This window comes from Protopterus annectens, chromosome 3.part0 (genome assembly GCF_019279795.1).
Source record: "Protopterus annectens isolate FY-2018-M chromosome 3.part0, PAN1.0, whole genome shotgun sequence".
NCBI classification, from domain to species: Eukaryota; Metazoa; Chordata; order Ceratodontiformes; family Protopteridae; genus Protopterus; species Protopterus annectens.
In genome coordinates, this window is record NC_056731.1 from 629,373,013 (window position 1) to 629,390,120 (window position 17,108).

The 17,108-nt window shown below is 39.1% G+C and overlaps 1 protein-coding gene across 1 annotated transcript in view; it reads left to right on the top strand.

Annotated features, from left to right (window-relative positions):
* Nucleotides 1–17,108, top strand: part of LOC122796497 (nucleotide-binding oligomerization domain-containing protein 1-like) — a 636,277-nt gene that overhangs the window by 428,286 nt on the left and 190,883 nt on the right. The window contains exon 6 of the mRNA XM_044065027.1: nucleotides 10,254–10,337. Within this exon, the coding sequence (XP_043920962.1) occupies nucleotides 10,254–10,337 (84 nt within the window). The remainder of the gene's footprint in view (nucleotides 1–10,253; nucleotides 10,338–17,108) is intronic.

Sequence of the window (17,108 nt, forward strand, 5' to 3'; positions counted from 1 at the left end):
AATCTGTTTAAGCTTCACTTACCACTGCTTATTCCTGCTTATCCCCACTCTAATTTCTTTAAAAGAAAAGAAAAGAAAAAGGAGTGATAGGAAAGTGGTGAAAAAAGGGGCATGCAGAGGAAAGTACAGTATGAATGGTAGCTAGGAATGTGCAGGACAGGTGTAGGAAAGGTTTGTAGCTGCCAATTTCTTCTACAGCAACAGCTGTGAATTTCTACAGAATTTAAAGGTGAATTTGGACACTCAAACCACTGAGAGAGGGGTGAGGACAACAGGAATGTGTTGTCAAGCTAATTGGACCAGATTACATGTGCAGTGGACATGTATGTGAAATAGACAGCTATGTATGAGGCGTAATTTATTTGGGAACAGATGCCTTTTTTTTTTGAAGGTGAGAGTGGGATGTTGGGGAAGGATAGTAGGTACATTTGGGGAGGTAAGTTGGGTAGGAAGACAGACAAGACAGCAGACTGGGGTGGTGTATATAACACATGTGGGAGGTAAATGCCTTGAATGGGGAGAGTGGTTGGGAATCAGACGCCCATAAGTCCCTAAATGGATACAGTGGGACTGAGGTCCCCACCCATGGTTGGTCACCACTGCACCTTCACAGCCCCAAAGGTGACTGTGCTGGGGACTGGACAGGAGGGGCAGGCTGACCCTCAAGATATGCCAAGCGGCCCTCAATCTGGCGCAGCTGTCCACTAAACTCCTTGTGGATGGTGCTATGTACCAAACCCTAGATCTGGCTACAGGTGACAATTTCCTGTCCACACTCACTCCCGGGCATGGGGGATGGGCCCAGTCCCCTGATGCAGATCCACACTAAGGTAGTGCAGGACCAGTAGATGAGGTGGTCTCGGGTTGGGTTCCAGATGTGCTGGGGTCTCAGGTTTTACAAAATATGTTGGTTAATCACGAACAAAACATTTCAAAATTAGTTTTGACAGCATGCATGGGTGCTCCAATTAACCCAAACCAACAGATTTGAAACAGTTGCTTAGCAAACAGAACACATGCATAAATGGACCAACAGTAGGCATCATAATGGCATGCAGGTTACATTATAGCAACAGGCCACCAATGATAGTATTTGAACGGGGAACATTCATAATCAAATGATTCAGTATTTATAGAACAATAGGACACATGTCCCAACAGCAGTTTTGGTGAAAAACATACCCACTGATTATGTGTATGCATTATTCGTGCAGATAGGGTGGGGGAGAGAGAGAAATATCAATTAACAACTGTATAGGCTTCGATTGTTCACAACTGTACTGATCATTACTGTACTCATTACTCTCCAGGTATGACCTCACTTTACATCTACCTATGGCCTGGGGTTGGGCAGTGGAATGTTTGCACACAGTGTATTACTAAAGCCTTCTTAAAACTAATACATAAATTTCCTTACCTGGTAGACCTGTGGAGGAAATTTCTGTTAACACTACCTGACTGTTTCTACACATATTCACATATTCAAGGTTACATATGTGACACTGATAGGAGTGCTCTGCACTCATGCTGTGTATGCTACTGCCATACTCTGCCTGGGTTTCTATCTGTCACCCTGGGTATTGGCAATGGTGACCACTAGCCATGACAGTGTGACACTTGAGGGACATATATCAGGAGAAACCACTTGGTGTATGTACTTATCTTGCTGTCATTGCAGCCTTGGGGTTGGACAGTGAAGTGTTGTATTAATACAGCCTTCTTATGGCTAATAGAAACATTCCCTTACCTGGCAGACCTGTGAAGGAAATTTCTGTTAACACTACCTGTCTGTTTCTACACATATTCACATATTCACATATTCTTGTGTGAAATTATGCATACAGCTCCCGGGATTCGAACCGTGCTTGTTTGTGCCAAAAGGTACAACAAGGCTGTGCTTCAACACAAAGAGCTATTGAGGAACTGCTGTGTGTTGCTTCACTGTTTTCTGCCTAATAGTCTCTTGTTTGGACAATCTGACCTTGTAATTCTGACATTAATGCATGGCAGATAGTTCTTGTACTGTGTATTAATACTTTGACATATAATCTGGAAACCAATGGTTAACACTAAGCACTGCTGTAGGGGATACAATGTACTTGTTTACAGATTACTATTCAAGGATCAGATCTTAGTTAATGGAACATTTCATATAGTTGATCTCATGTTTTACAGCTCCACAGTCTTTGTCAGATGAGCCTCAATTAATTCATGCTGTCAGAGCCATAGTTGCTGTGCGTAACCTGGCACACATTTAGATTCATACTACCACATACCAATGTAAACACAACAGTCTGGTGGTTTTAGTTTTATTGAAGGGTACTGGCACTTTTATTGATAGATATCCTATACACCAGTATTACTCTGCTAACCTCTCATTTATTCATTACACACAATACACATTTTAACCTACTGGCAGTTGACATTCTACTCCTCTCTATTTATTTGCCCTGAATACTGCAAGCTAAATTTGTAATCACCAGCCTCCCAGCGCAGTCTTAGCAACCTGCTGGCATGGGCGTCTACATTTGCAGCCTCTCATCTGCAGCTGTACAGGAGATATTGAAACATTTATGCATACCTATCGATCACATACACAGGCTGGACTTTGTTGAACACTAATTGATACTGATACTTACACACTTCTGGGACATTCTGTGCCAGTGCTTCTTGGGTCCACTGGTCCAAGAGCTCCCTGTTCCTATGCTTGAGGTCAGCAAAATGGTGCTGAACCTGCTCACCAGTTCTAGGGATGCCAGTAGCACTGATGAGATCATATGCAAGATGGTCCCAGGCCTCCACTTTGTATTGGGAGCCCTGGTACTGTCCCTGCAGCAGTCTCTCCTCATGGTCTTTCACTAGGAGTCAACCATGACCCTGGACTCCTGAACGCCCCAGCATTGTGCCCAAAAGCGTGAACCCTATCCTACACCAGCCATAGTGCCTGCAAAGATGAGATACAACTGGTTATGGCTGTATTCCTGCCTGCAAGGTTTAAATAGAGCTAAATTTCCACCCTTTGCCATCATTGGTCCATTTTGAATATGCTGAGCTAAGCTAAGTGATGGGCAAACCTGCTTAACAAAGATTGGCAGTGCTTAAAGGGATAGATGTTGAGCACTGCTTATCAATGTGCATATCTGCTTAGCTGGGTTACTTATTGCTTAGCATTTACATTTAAGCAATGCTTACACCAGCTTAGTATTGCTCACATTTCATTTTATAAAGTATCAGGATTTGGGGATTGATTCCTCATTTCTGACATATTATAAGTTTATGTTTACCTTCCATGATATCCTCCTATGTGCTTTCATTAAATTATATTCTTTTGTAACTATATTGTATGGGGCACGTGTTTATATGGGGGTTTTACATCTTTTCTAGACTGACATTTCACATTTGGACCTGCTACACTACCCTGGTTGACAAAAAACAGTTCCTACATAATTTAAGTTTACAAATATAATTTTAACACTACTTTCCCATAGAAAACTAAGTTACCTGTCTTGGTATTCGAGCTGTGAACACCTGCATGTAAAGCCGGTATTCTAACCTCTGCACTAGCTGAGCTTGGAAATTTCACCTCTATATTTGCATTTATCTACTAGGGGATGTTTAAACTATGCTAAGCAGATGGCCATAATGCACACACCTGCTTAGCTACGCTTAAACATTCCTTAGGCTTGAAAACATAAAAGTGTATATTATTTTTATATTATTATGTTATATAAGTGAGTTTTGTGGTGTTCTGACAACTCATTGACGACTGCAGTCCTGAAATAATGGCATTCATTTGGCTTTCAGCCTTCTATCCTTCAAGGACTCCTGCTAATACATATCCTGTTATCTATCAAATTTCTAAGTGTGTGAGGGCTATTTTTCAGGGGTGTCCCTAATTTATTATTTATTCCTCCCATCATGTGTGTCTTTGTCAACATGCACTGCTGTAAAGGAATATTGGCATACATTTGCTTTCAGACTTCTACCCTTCTGTAATTCATTTTAATGCATGACCTGTTCTCTATTAGCTTTCTATGTTTGTGAGGGCTATATGTATGTTTTGTCACCTTTGGTAGATTTATCCCCAATTATATGTGCATTTGCACACATTTCCTGTTTTAGCAGGTTGCAGAAGTGTCAAATGGCACTTTAGTAATGCAGGGGGTGTGTCACAGTACCTGTCACACACCCCCTGCATTGCTTTCTTGTTGCCAATGTTTATTTCAGTATCTTTCAGCTTTGAAAGTGCCTGTATGGTACTTTCTGAGTGCAGGGGGCATGTTCAGTGTCCGTGCACTACTTGGACATGCCCCCTGCACTCATTCACAGCTCATGTCAGTATGGTATATTTCTGGGTGTTGCCTTGTCACATGGCAGAAGGCAGCATTACCCTACAAATTAAACCATGCAGAAACACAAGGATATTTGAGGAAAAAATCATATGATCTGTAGGTCTATGGGCCACAGCAGCACACATACTACCTCCAACTAATTTGTTGATGGGCACAAGAGCTGTTAACTGCATTTTGTGAGTCTCCTGAAATTTGGAATTGCTAAAGGCCCAGAATTGAAAGTGTCTGCTGTTGTCTGCTTATTACCCTGACAATGGCATACACCATGAAAGGCAACTGCAGTATATCCCCATAGCATACTCAACTGTTATATAACCCCAGGCATTCATGTGTGTGTGTGTGTGTGTGTGTGTGTGTGTGTGTGTGTGTGTGTGTGTGTGTGTGTGTGTGTGTGTGTGTGTGTGTGTGTGTGTGTGTGTGCATGTGTCTGTGTGTGTGCAGCCCAACAGTAGGTTAAGGCCTACACAAGGACATTCCTCAGGATCATACCTCTCAACTGTCTAGAGTTTTGCAGAATGTCCAGATTTTGGCCTCACATTTTTTTATCTGTTCCTCATAGAATTTTGGTTTTCTGGGAAAATCATTAAGGGCTCAAGTCAGAAAATAATGACAGACATTTAAGTTATTGACATCCTACCCTTCAGAAAATTTGTGCTATTGCAAAAACTGTTATTCTATCAACTTCCTAAGCTTGTAAGAGCAGTATTATAAACTGTCCCTATTTGTTGCCATTTGTCCCCTCATTATTTATGGCTTTGTCCAGATTTCTTGCTCTAAGAATTTGAGAACAAGATCTGTGTGATATCCACTAGAATTATTCACATGCATCCTTTTTCATGGGTATATGTTGATGGTCGTCCAAAACCCATCTCAGACTTACAGCACTATGGTACAGGTGCACAGAGATCCCCAAAATCCAATTTCAAGCATACAGCACCATGGTACAGATGTAGGAAGGGGAAGGCCATAAATACTTTGGAGATCCTAAGATCATCCTACACTAAAGCACTCCCTGAAGCAGTCAAGATATTTGTGTTTACTGCAAACCCCATTGCAGCATTATCAGTCCTGCAGACTTAGTCAGTGGTACTGTAGGCTCAACTCTTTCCTATCCAGCTACAATGGTACACAGATACTTTTCTCCATGATCATAGTCCATAAAAGGAGATGTTTGTAAAATGTACATAGCACATCACTCTCATGTTCATAACATGGAGGGCTGTAAAATACGAGGTCAACTGCATGAAGGCCCCTCTCCCCACAGTAAAAAAAGCAAGTCACTGTCCTCTCTGCGGATAATCCTGTATTTCACAAAGGCCTCACAAAGAGTACTGCCCACTGTACAGCTGTAATCCTTCCTTACTAGACAGCACAGCATACAGGGTATCATATGAGAGTTACACAGAATTAAACAGAGCACCTCCCTATAACTGGATATCAGTAGGGAGTGGGTTATACACAGCTTTTGGCTTATACCAATATCTGTGACTCCCACACATTACAACATACATCAAACCTTTTTGTTTTGCAGTTTAACTACTGCATAGCATCACCTGCAAGTATCAAGTCATGACATAAACCCCTACCGCTGTTCATATTACACTTGACATAATTCAGGTATGGTTAGCTACACCCAGTACCCCAATCCTCTACCACAACACAGTTTATATTGCTCAGTAAACAACTGACATCTACAGCATATGTAGAAAGCACTAAAAATATTATCAATCCTTAATCACTTACCTCGCCTGATGGTTGTGTAACTGACAAGATTTCCTGCCTCCACACTGGCCTGTATTCATTCTACATGCACAAGGAGCAGATTAATTGCTGTCTGTGGTTTTTAGTTTTATTGATGGGTACTGGCACTTTTATTGATAGATATCCTGTACATCAGTATTACTCTGCTAATGTCTCGTTTATTCACTACACCCCTTTCTACCTTTCCTATATGTCCGTCCATTTCATAATAGAAATAATGGTGTGATCCACTTATTATGGTTCATTGCAGCTGTCTTAGCATTATAGTGTGGCATGTGTGGACGTTCACACTCTTGTCATACCTCTAAACATCTTAGTGCAAGAAATCTGGACAAAGCCCAATAAAATGTAGGGACAAAGGCTGCAAAATAGGGATATATTTTAAATATTGCTCTTTTAAACTTAGAAAGTTGCTACATAACAGGTTTTGTTTTAACATGCATTTTCTGAAGGATTTGAAGTCTGAAATTCAAATGTATGTCATTATTTAGTGACTTCAGTCCTCAGATCATTCCAAAAATTTGCCTGAAAAACATAACTTTTATGAGGAACAGACCAAAGATATGAGCCAAAAATCTGGACATTCTGTGAAAAGCTCGACAGTTGAAAGGTATGACTCTTGCGGGTGCAACATTCATGCTACTGCTGTTCAAGATTTGTCTTCACTGCCACTATAATTTCTACAAGCACATTTCTGCATTAGTTAATGCTCAAGGTGCTAAATACCTCCTTCTTAATTGATAACTGCCTTTGAACCACATAATACAGCTCAGTACCTTTGTGGAAACACCTGTGCAGCAATGTTAGGCATGTTTCAGAATTGCAGGGGCAACTTGGTATAGAATTTGAATGTGGAACTAGGAGCTCAAACATTCATTCTCTTCAGCTTTTTTAATAACTAAACTTGCCTCAGTGCAAAAAAATGCTTATCATGGGAAAGCAGCATAAATCCTTGCAGTATATAAAGCATCATGATTATATTCAAAATTTCACTAGAAGACAATTTTGTTACTCCACCTTCTTATGTAAGAAAGATGTTGGCAAAGTTTTTATGTACCTTTCAATACTGTTAAACAGAAGCAGTGGATAAACAGTGTCCACCATAGAACAGTGGCAGGAAGGTCAAACAGCTTTAAAAGCTGTACTATACTTCATGCTACCACAAATATCTTTGCATGTGATAGGATGAAATGCAGTGCAGCTTTTACAGGTTTTAAAGTATCAGACACGCTTTGATTCTGATGTTTGTTAGGTATACACTGTGTGTTAGGTATTAATAACTGTGTTACAGGATTTAGACATATAAAACATTTTTACTCTCCATTTCCTTTTATCTTTTACCTCTCTCACCCCATAGAACATTAGAAATGTCAAAGCTCCACATACTATAAAGACTTGTGTCACAGCAATAAATGTGTTACAGCTTTCATATATGTAAAATACTAGGCTACCCTACACTTTGGTCTTTCTCTGTAGCTGGTACTAAATGGAGCAGTTAAAACTCCATGCACTACAAAGAACTGTGATCAGGACTTTATTATCATAACCAAGTAGTTATATGTTCTCAAAATGGATGTCAAGTTTCCCCACTCAAGCTTCATTTGCTTTGCTCTTGAGGACAATTTCTTGACATCCATTTTCTGAACATTAAACAAATTGGTTATAGTCAGAAAACTGATTATAATCCTGTATAATGTCTTGATAGTTAGAGAAGTGGTGTTTTCTGGTACATGGTTATGAGAAAAAATAGTAGTCAGATATAAGTCAAAAGAATATTACACTTTATTTTATGTAACTGTTAATATAATTTACTACAGATATTGCATATGGATATAGAAGATGACACAGGAAAGAAACAAATATTACTCTTTTTTTTGATTCTTCCACATATACCTTTCTTGTGACACATATAATATGTGAGACACAATCATAATCCTCTCTATAGTTTTGCAAGCTTGACAAGTGATGTTTTCTGATAAATGACAATAAAAAATAACAACCAAGTATAGCCAAGACGAATATTTTATTTTATGTGAGTTCAGATATTTGATGCAGCACCCAGGTGTGGATGTTAGAGCACTCTGGAACAATACCTTGACACCTTGTTGCCTGTGAAGCTGATTTTTGCATGGTTGAATATTGTACTCATTCAGCCATGCAACTTAACTCATTAATACCCTGGGTGATGTGCGATGTCACACTTCTAGCAGTCTACAAGCATCCTTACATTCCAAACCATTTGTCTGGGAAATCAACTTAACAAGCATCTTCTTCTTCTTTCAGCTTTTCCCGCTTAGGGGTCGCCACAGCAGATCACCTGTCCGCTCATGATTGGCAGTGGAGTTTCACAGTGTTGAGTTGCCAGCCCGGCACACAACCTTCCACTGAAGGCACACACACACACACACACACACACACACACACACACACACACACACACACACACACACACACACATGCCTAGGGCTAATTTAGAGTGTCCAATCCACCTACAGCATGTCTTTGGGATGTGGCAGGAAACCGGAGCACCTGGAGGAAACCCACGCGACCACAGGGAGGACATGCAGACTTCGCACAGATGACACCCCAGCCAAGGATCAAACCAGAGGACCTCTTGCTGTCAGGCAGCAACTCTAACCGCTGCACCACCGTGGCCGTCCTAAATCAACTTAACAAGCATAATATAGGAAATGTCAATATGTTGTGAACAATGAAAGCTATTATGATGTTACAAACAAAAACATATCAGCAAAAAGCCTTCTTTGCATTGATAATAGTACAGTAACAGTCTTTATATCAATGCTATATTATATTATAAATAAATAAATAAATATAAATAAATAAATATTTTTTTGCATACAAAGCCAGAATGATATTTTTCTCTAATGTTTCACAAACAAGTTGTCATACCTTGGAAACTGTACAACGTAGATGTATTTCGATAACGTACTTTTGTTAGCAAGACATAAGCTTTAACATAACTAAAAAAGTTCCTTCCTATGTGCATGCTTACTAAGATATTTACAGAAATATGAAGAATTATGGTTATTTGTATAATTAACAATACAAATAACTACAAATACCTCAATATATATGATACGAAATAAAATATCAACCAAAGTTTTCTTCAGCATCATCTAAGGTTTCATCGGATGTTATGTAATAGTTTATAAGTCACCCAGTTTTAGAAATATTAAGTAAATGTGGACATATTTCATATTTTCATAATGACTAGCAAATAACTACCAAAATTTCCACAACAGTGTGCTTTAATTGTACATTGACAATGCACTTTTCTTTCTCCAACCAGGGCATTTTACTGTATGCCCATCAATGACATTTAGTTCTGTCAGTTATGAAAATATGAATGCAAATATGAAAATATGAATAACAAAGGAAAATCATTGGTTAATTTCTCCACTGCAACACATCTGAAATTAACAATCTTATAATATGTATGTTAATTATACCTTACCCTTTCAAATACTGCCTATTATTAATTTGTGACACACTTTTTCAAGGAAGACAGACACAAAAATATATGGATGTTAACTGGAAGAATACAATAAAGATTATTTAGGATTATAATGGAAGACAACATACAGCATTATTAACTCCATGCTTTGACAAGAATTGGTCTCTAGTACCTAGTACTGAAAAGGAATACTTCATTGTATTTTACCTAGCGGCATATATCATTTGGAACAGTGTTTGCATGCAGATGTAAAACCTTACATATTCTTGTCCTATAGTTCATGTTTTTGTATTAATAAAAATATTTTGCATAGATGAAAATGAAGAAACAACATACAGAATTATGGCCTTGATTGTTTGTCAAGCACTATTCCCTGACAGCCTATCACTTTTTAGTATGAAGAGTTGGAGAATCAATGATATAGTCTATTGGAGTGCATACATTTAACTGACTCATTAAACCAATCTTTTTTTCATAGTTGCTTATTATTTTCTCTGTATTTAGGTGTAGAAGAATGAATTAATGAAGTAGTCCACTGTGCATGACATATTATTTCTTATCACTATCAGCATATGACTCTATTACACCCCAGTCCAACACAATCAGTCCAATATAAGCCAGCAACATCTGAGATAGACAAACTTTTTTTTTAATTTTTCTTTTAGGTTTGGGAAGAACATGCTTACTTCTGATGGAGGAATAGCCTTGGGCAAAGCTATTCAAAAAAGCCACGCAATTTTGTTTGTTGGGTAAATATTTTTTTCTTTATACTTCTGGATGGAAAAGCTGTAGCAAGTAATATTAACTAAGCTAGATTTTTGTTTAATTTAAATCTGATGTCCGATCATCAATGAAAGCATAACATTTGAGCTGTTATAATGTCCATCTATGCACTTCCATTATCTGATGCTTACAACAATGTCTTCTTGGTGTTTTTTTTTTTCCTTTACTGGGCAGAGAAAAAAATGCAGGAGCCTGAAGATTTATAGTTCTAAGAATGCAATGCAGGCACATACAGAACAAAAGACTGAGAATAAATACAAATCTGACAAGCAGTTCTTCACATTATTGATCCATATACAACTTCTCCTTGCTGAACTGCCTAAACCTTGACAATATGCCTTTAAACGAAGACATACATAGAAAGGTGCCATTTTATACATCCCTGACCTATACCTTCATGATATTCATAGTCCCACAGTTAAGAGATCCATGGTGAGAATAAATAAATCATGTCACCATGTCTATACCGAGATGAGCAAAGCAAGAATACAAAGTGCTGACTTTCAAACTTCGGACTTGAGCAACTGAATGCCTATAACAGTTTTGAAACCTGAAGCAATATAAACTGACAAGAAATGAATATAGTTATGTATAGAAATTTTCATATGTAAACTTCAATCTGCTGGAGGAAGGACAGGTAACAGGCACCAATGCTTCTCCATGGCATTCACAGCTGCAGCATCTACCAGCACAGGTGCAGCTAGACAGTTTTGTGCTCAGTGCCATCTCTTGAGCTGGTGACCCTACAAAAAAAAAAAAAAAAAAAAACAAGCAGAAAAAGTCCTTCTCCTCTTTTCTTCTTTTAAAATGTAGCAAACTGCTACCGTTTATACCAACCACACATCGAGCACTACCATGCTCAGTTTTCTCCGCAAGTGCAATACTGACATTTATGCACCGATCAAGATCAGCTACCACTCCTTTACTGCACCCCAGGTATGCTAGTGTCTACCAGATCCTGAAGCGTAGAGTCCTGGCTTACCACTGCCTCACACTGGGGGGGGTCCATGGGAGTGGATATTTTAAAATAAATATTTCCTATACACCAACTGGGCCACTCTGTGCTGGTGTTGCTCTCTTATTATAACTGATTTCCTCGGGGGCTGTAGAAATGTGAAAAGAAATAGGTGAAAATGAGAATGGCTTACTATCCTTAAATGTGTGCATTTTCTGGATTACAGCAATTCAGTATCCCATACTGCTGCCATCTTTAATGATAAAGCTTAAGGTATGGCAACATTATCCCCCATCCTTCACTTTGTACAATAATCTATTGTCCTCCTAGGAAATGCAGCATGATGCCCTATAAACGTATATGAAATATTTATTTCAAAATATGGCTGTAAAGTTGAAAAGGTATACATACTGGACAACAACAATGTTCTATATTATACAATGCCTCCTCTAAAACGTGCACGCTGATTGGCCAGCCCAACCAGCGCGCCCGTGCCAAAATCCTCAATATACTAGCGGAAAAGGTCGCCGGGCCGGGACTTTAGTATAAACTACTCCTACTGTCTCGCTAAGAGTAAAAAGAGTTTACACAGGTTTAAGAAAAAAAAAAAACGATCTCGATCTCTTTTTTTTAAAAGCGTTAATTTTTAAAATGTTTAACTCCTTTAACATATATCAATAAAATACGGAGATCTTTCGCGATCTCTGCTGCTTTAACCTGTCGCTATGTGGTATGAGTTTAACAACATATAGAGACATGAGTTTAAGATAGCCAGAATCAACTTATTTTGCTATATTGTTCAACTTTAAATAAATTTGTTGCAGGTAGTAATAACACCCCTGTGTCGATGCATTCAGAGGCACCAAACATGTTGCTGGGAAAAAGGGTAATGTTGTATTCATCTGTCTACTGGTGAAAGGTTTGCTACCATGGCAACATCAGCAGATAGTCAGTTTCATAAAAGCCAAAGTCAAGTCATGCAGGTGTTTCTTAGCTTGCATATAGCATTCAGGTACCTATGCTAAGCTGAAAGGATCTCTTTTCATTAAAGTTCAGCCCTTAATAATGTGTCTTTACCATTGCCAGGTACTACTACTATGATATTTTAGTAATATCTTCATCGTATTACTTTATATCATTAATTTGGGCATAAAGCATTGCAGTTTATGTCAATGTACAGATAATTAACATTTTCAAGTTAATTCTATATATATATATATATATATATATATATATATATATATATATATATATATATATAGGTTCCCTACATAATCTCAAAATTTTGAAATATCGAATTTCAAAATCTGGAGATCATATAGCCTAAACCTACCTAAAAAAAGAAAACCAGAAAAGCATAAATCCTAAAGTTCGAAGTTGATTAGCACTTCTGGTGGCACTGCGTTTCTGAATGGATAGGTGAAAGGTCAGGTAAGTATCTATGTTTAAGTGTGTTGGTTAGGGGCTTTAGTGTGTGTGTAAGTGTGTGTTGTGAGTGATGTGTGTGTGCGAGGGGAATGTAGGTGTGTGGTGGTGTTTCCGTGTGTTTGTCTGTGTAGTACGACCTTGGAGTTAGAATATTTAAGTAGGGGGGTGTGGGGAGGTGTTTGTGTTTTGGGCAATGGTGTGTGTATGTGTGTCGTGTATGTTTAGTGTAGTGTTCAGGATTTTGAAATTCGCACTTCTGGTCTTTCGGTATTTAGGGGTTTCATCTATATGGTCTCGAGATTTTGAAATTCGATATTTCAAAATTTTGAGATTATATAGTGAACCTATATATATATATATATATATATATATATATATATATATATATATATATATATATATATATATATATATATATATATATATATATATATATATATATATATTTACACTGTATGTATGTATGGATCTACTTTGAGTGATTGAAAATCCAAAATACTGAAGGTGAAAACATCAAGACGAGAATCATGAAAATGAAAATGCCGAACCACATAAGTATTCCCAGGGCAAGTAATGTACAGTGGATATAAAAAGTGTACACACGCCTGTTAAAATGCCAGGTTTTTGTGATATAAAGAAATGAGACCACAATAAATCATTTCAAAACTTTTCCCACCTTTAATGTGACCTATAACCTGTACAATTCAAAAACGAAATATGAAAAATAAAAAATGTACAATAAGCTGGTTGCATAAGTGTGCACATCCTTAAACTAATACTTTGCTGAAGCACCTTTTGTTTTAATTACAGCATCCAGTCTTCTTGGGTACACACCTGCCATCAATTAAAGAGAATCTGATTAACCCCAAATGATGTTCAGCTGTCTTAGTAGGATTTTCCTGACATTTACTCAGTTGCCTGCTACATAAAAAGTCATGGTTCACGGAGAGCTTACAAAGCATCACAGGGATCTCATTGTTGAAAGGTATCACTCAGGAAAAGGGTACAAAAACACGTCCACAGCATTGGATATACCATGGAACACAGTGAAGACAGGCATCAAAAAGTGGAGAAGATACAGTACAACAGTGATGTTGCAAAGAACTGGACGTCCCTCCAAACTTGATGAAAAGACAAGACAAAAACTGGTCAGGAAGGCTGCCAGGAGACCTACAGCACCACTGAAAGAGTGAATTTCTGGCAAGTACTACTTATGTACCACATGTCACGACAATCTCCCGTATTCTCCATATGTCTGGGCTATGGAAGCCTTTCTCACAGAAAAACATCCAGGCCTGGCAATAATTTGCAAAACAATGCATCAAGTCTCCCAAAAGCATGTGAGAAAATGTGTTATGGTCTAATGAGACCAAGGTTGAACTTTCTGGCCACAATTCCAAAAGATACGTTTGACTCAAAAACAACACTTTGCATCACCAGAAGAACACCATCCCCATGGTGAAGCATGGTGGTGACAGTGTCATGCTTTGGGGTTGCTTTTCATAAATTGGAACTAGGGCTTTAGTTAAGGTGGAGGGAATTATGAACAGTTCCAAATACTAGTTACTTCTGGCCCAAAACCTTCAGGTGTCTGCTAGAAAGCTGAAGATGAAGAGGAATTTCACCTTTCAACATGACAATGACTCGAAGAATACATCCAAATCAACAAAAGAATGGTTTCACCAGAAGACAAATAAAGTTTTGGATGCCCAGACATAAATCCAACAGAAAATCTGTGGGATGACTGAAGAGGGCTGTGCACAAGAGACAAATCTGACAAATTTGGAGGTGTGCACAAGAGATGCCCTCACAATCTGACAAATTTGGAGGGCTTTTGCAAGGAAGAGTGGGCAAATATTGTCATATGCCATGCTGATAGACCCCTACCCAAGAAAACTGAATTCTGTAATTAAATCAAAAGGTGCTTCAACAAAGTATTAATTTAAGGGTGTGCACACTTATGCAACCAGCTTATTGTACATATTTTATTTGCTATATTTTACCTATAACAGATTTGTTTTTCAATTGAATTGGACTGGTTATAGGTCACATTAAAGGTGGGAAAAGTTTTGAAATTATTTATTGTCATCATATTTTACGTATTACAAAAACTTGGCATTTTAACAGGGGTGTGTACACTTTTTATATCCACTGTATATATGTATGTATGTATATGTATATATAAGATAGATATCATTTACTGTAATATATAAAAATATAGTATTTACTATAAAATACTGACTTTCTCTCCTGTATCTCTGAAACCTACCCAGTCAGCTGATACTTCCTCCTCTGCTTCAGTATGTCTTACCTGTGCCTGTATTGTTCACTAGACAGGATAATTCTTGCCAATGACGATATCTGATCCCCCAGCTCTTTCCAAATTTCAACTTTTTCCCCTCCACCAACCAACCCCCCACCCCCAAGAGGGCTGCTCTAACTTCTGCAGGAATGACTCCTGCAACAGGTAGAGGAACATTTTTCTCTTTTTATGGACCAGTTTGTAGCATGACACTGGGCTCTAATGGATTTCATGGCTATAAAAACTACATTCAGGAGGAGATCCACAAGTGTGAAGCAAGGACAACTAGAGTGTGAACCACACCAGTAGGGTGTAATAGCACTCTGTCCAGCCCATTCATCCATGCATGGTTGTTACCTACACCACACAAACAACACATAAACAACCTCTGCCTGGGATGACATGCTGGACAAGCCAGCTGCTTCGCCAAGCGGCTTGCACCTGTCACCACCCCTAGGCGGATATTGGCCCTTCTCAGTATGGAGAACATCGATGTCTGTGCTGTGACAAGAAAAACTGGTTCAAGGCCTGAGAGCACTACAAGATAGAGCAAAAATCCTGAAAGGTAACACCTTTTGATGAGGCAAATTTTGAGAGAAAAATCAAGAGACTCAAAAAAACAATCATAAGGCCTTCTTTAGCTATAAGAGAAACCTAGGGGAAAAAGATATGCTGAACCTACACACATTGCCAACATACTGGCTGACAGGTTCAGTGCAAACTTCTCCCCCCCCCCAAAGGAGAATATCTATACAGATGAGGATTGCCCCAAACATCTCAAACCCAGGTGAGAACTGCTCTCTTCTCAAAAAAAAAACACAGCATCCATGGGAGACGATGTGGTCCCCATGCTGTTGAGCTTCACTCAATGAGGAATTAAACCCTGGAACAGAGTTTTAAGCTGTTTAATCCTCGCCTCTCCTCCCGGGGAGGCCCAGGCGGGCGACTGGCGGCCCACTGGGGTCCCACTTGCCAAGGCGGTGCCTCCACCCGACCCTGGAAATTACCATCCCATTAGCTTGACAAGCCTTATCTGCAATCATATAAATAAAGACATAGGGAACTGCAGACTTTGGGATCCAACCAGTTTTTGGCTTTGTCAAGCAGATGATCATGCTTTTTAAACTTTGTTGTTTTGAGACAGTCACCAAAGGCCATTGATGATAAAATGCAGTCAGTCTAGCCAGCCTACTTTGACCTGCCAAGCCTTACCCACTCAGGTATCATCAGGTTGAAAAACTTTCTGAAGTACAGCAAACACAGGAGGGTTATGGCTGACAAAAGTTTGCAGATGACTGCAAACTAGGCTATACATGAACACACAAACACCACAGAGATCCTTCTCAGAGAAGGGCCTCAGCGATAACTGGTGCCACCAGATGGCCCTAAAAGTTAAATGCCAAATGCCAAGATATGCATAGTCGAGGGAAAAAAAAGGTTACCTAGCTACCATAGTGGCAATCCACAATCCACTGAAGCACAGACAGACAGGGTCATGGGGGAGGTTGACGACAGTGACAGGTTTGACCTTCATGTTATGACATGCTTAGGAAAAGTAAAAGGGAAAACCTTGCCCATTGCCCTGATCAATTCATGATTCACATCTAGGTCAATCAAGGTCCCCCCACACTCCCATCTCACCACTCGATTGACCTTGAGTACAATGCCCATTACCCTGACCCGACCTGCAGCTGCAGCAAAGGCCCCAAGCCCAAGTTCCTCAACCAAAAGGATTTATGCTGCCCGACTGAAAGAACTCAGCTCTATTCAGTCATATACCTGCTCTCAGAGGTGACCTGTGCATGCCATATAATGGCCCATAGATCCCTCAGAACCACAAGGGCGGAGACTTTAAACCTGACACACAGTATTAATAGGAGCGGCTGAGAGACAGATTCCCAGAGACTGAGACTCTATGCTGTGGAACAAAAGAGGCAGAGCACCTGCTGGCCTTGTTGTTCAGGAAAATCTTACAATGGATAGGGGATCGCAGATATCCAGGGATATGAACCTATTAAAATGATCAAGGGGGAAAAGGTTTGTATAATTACA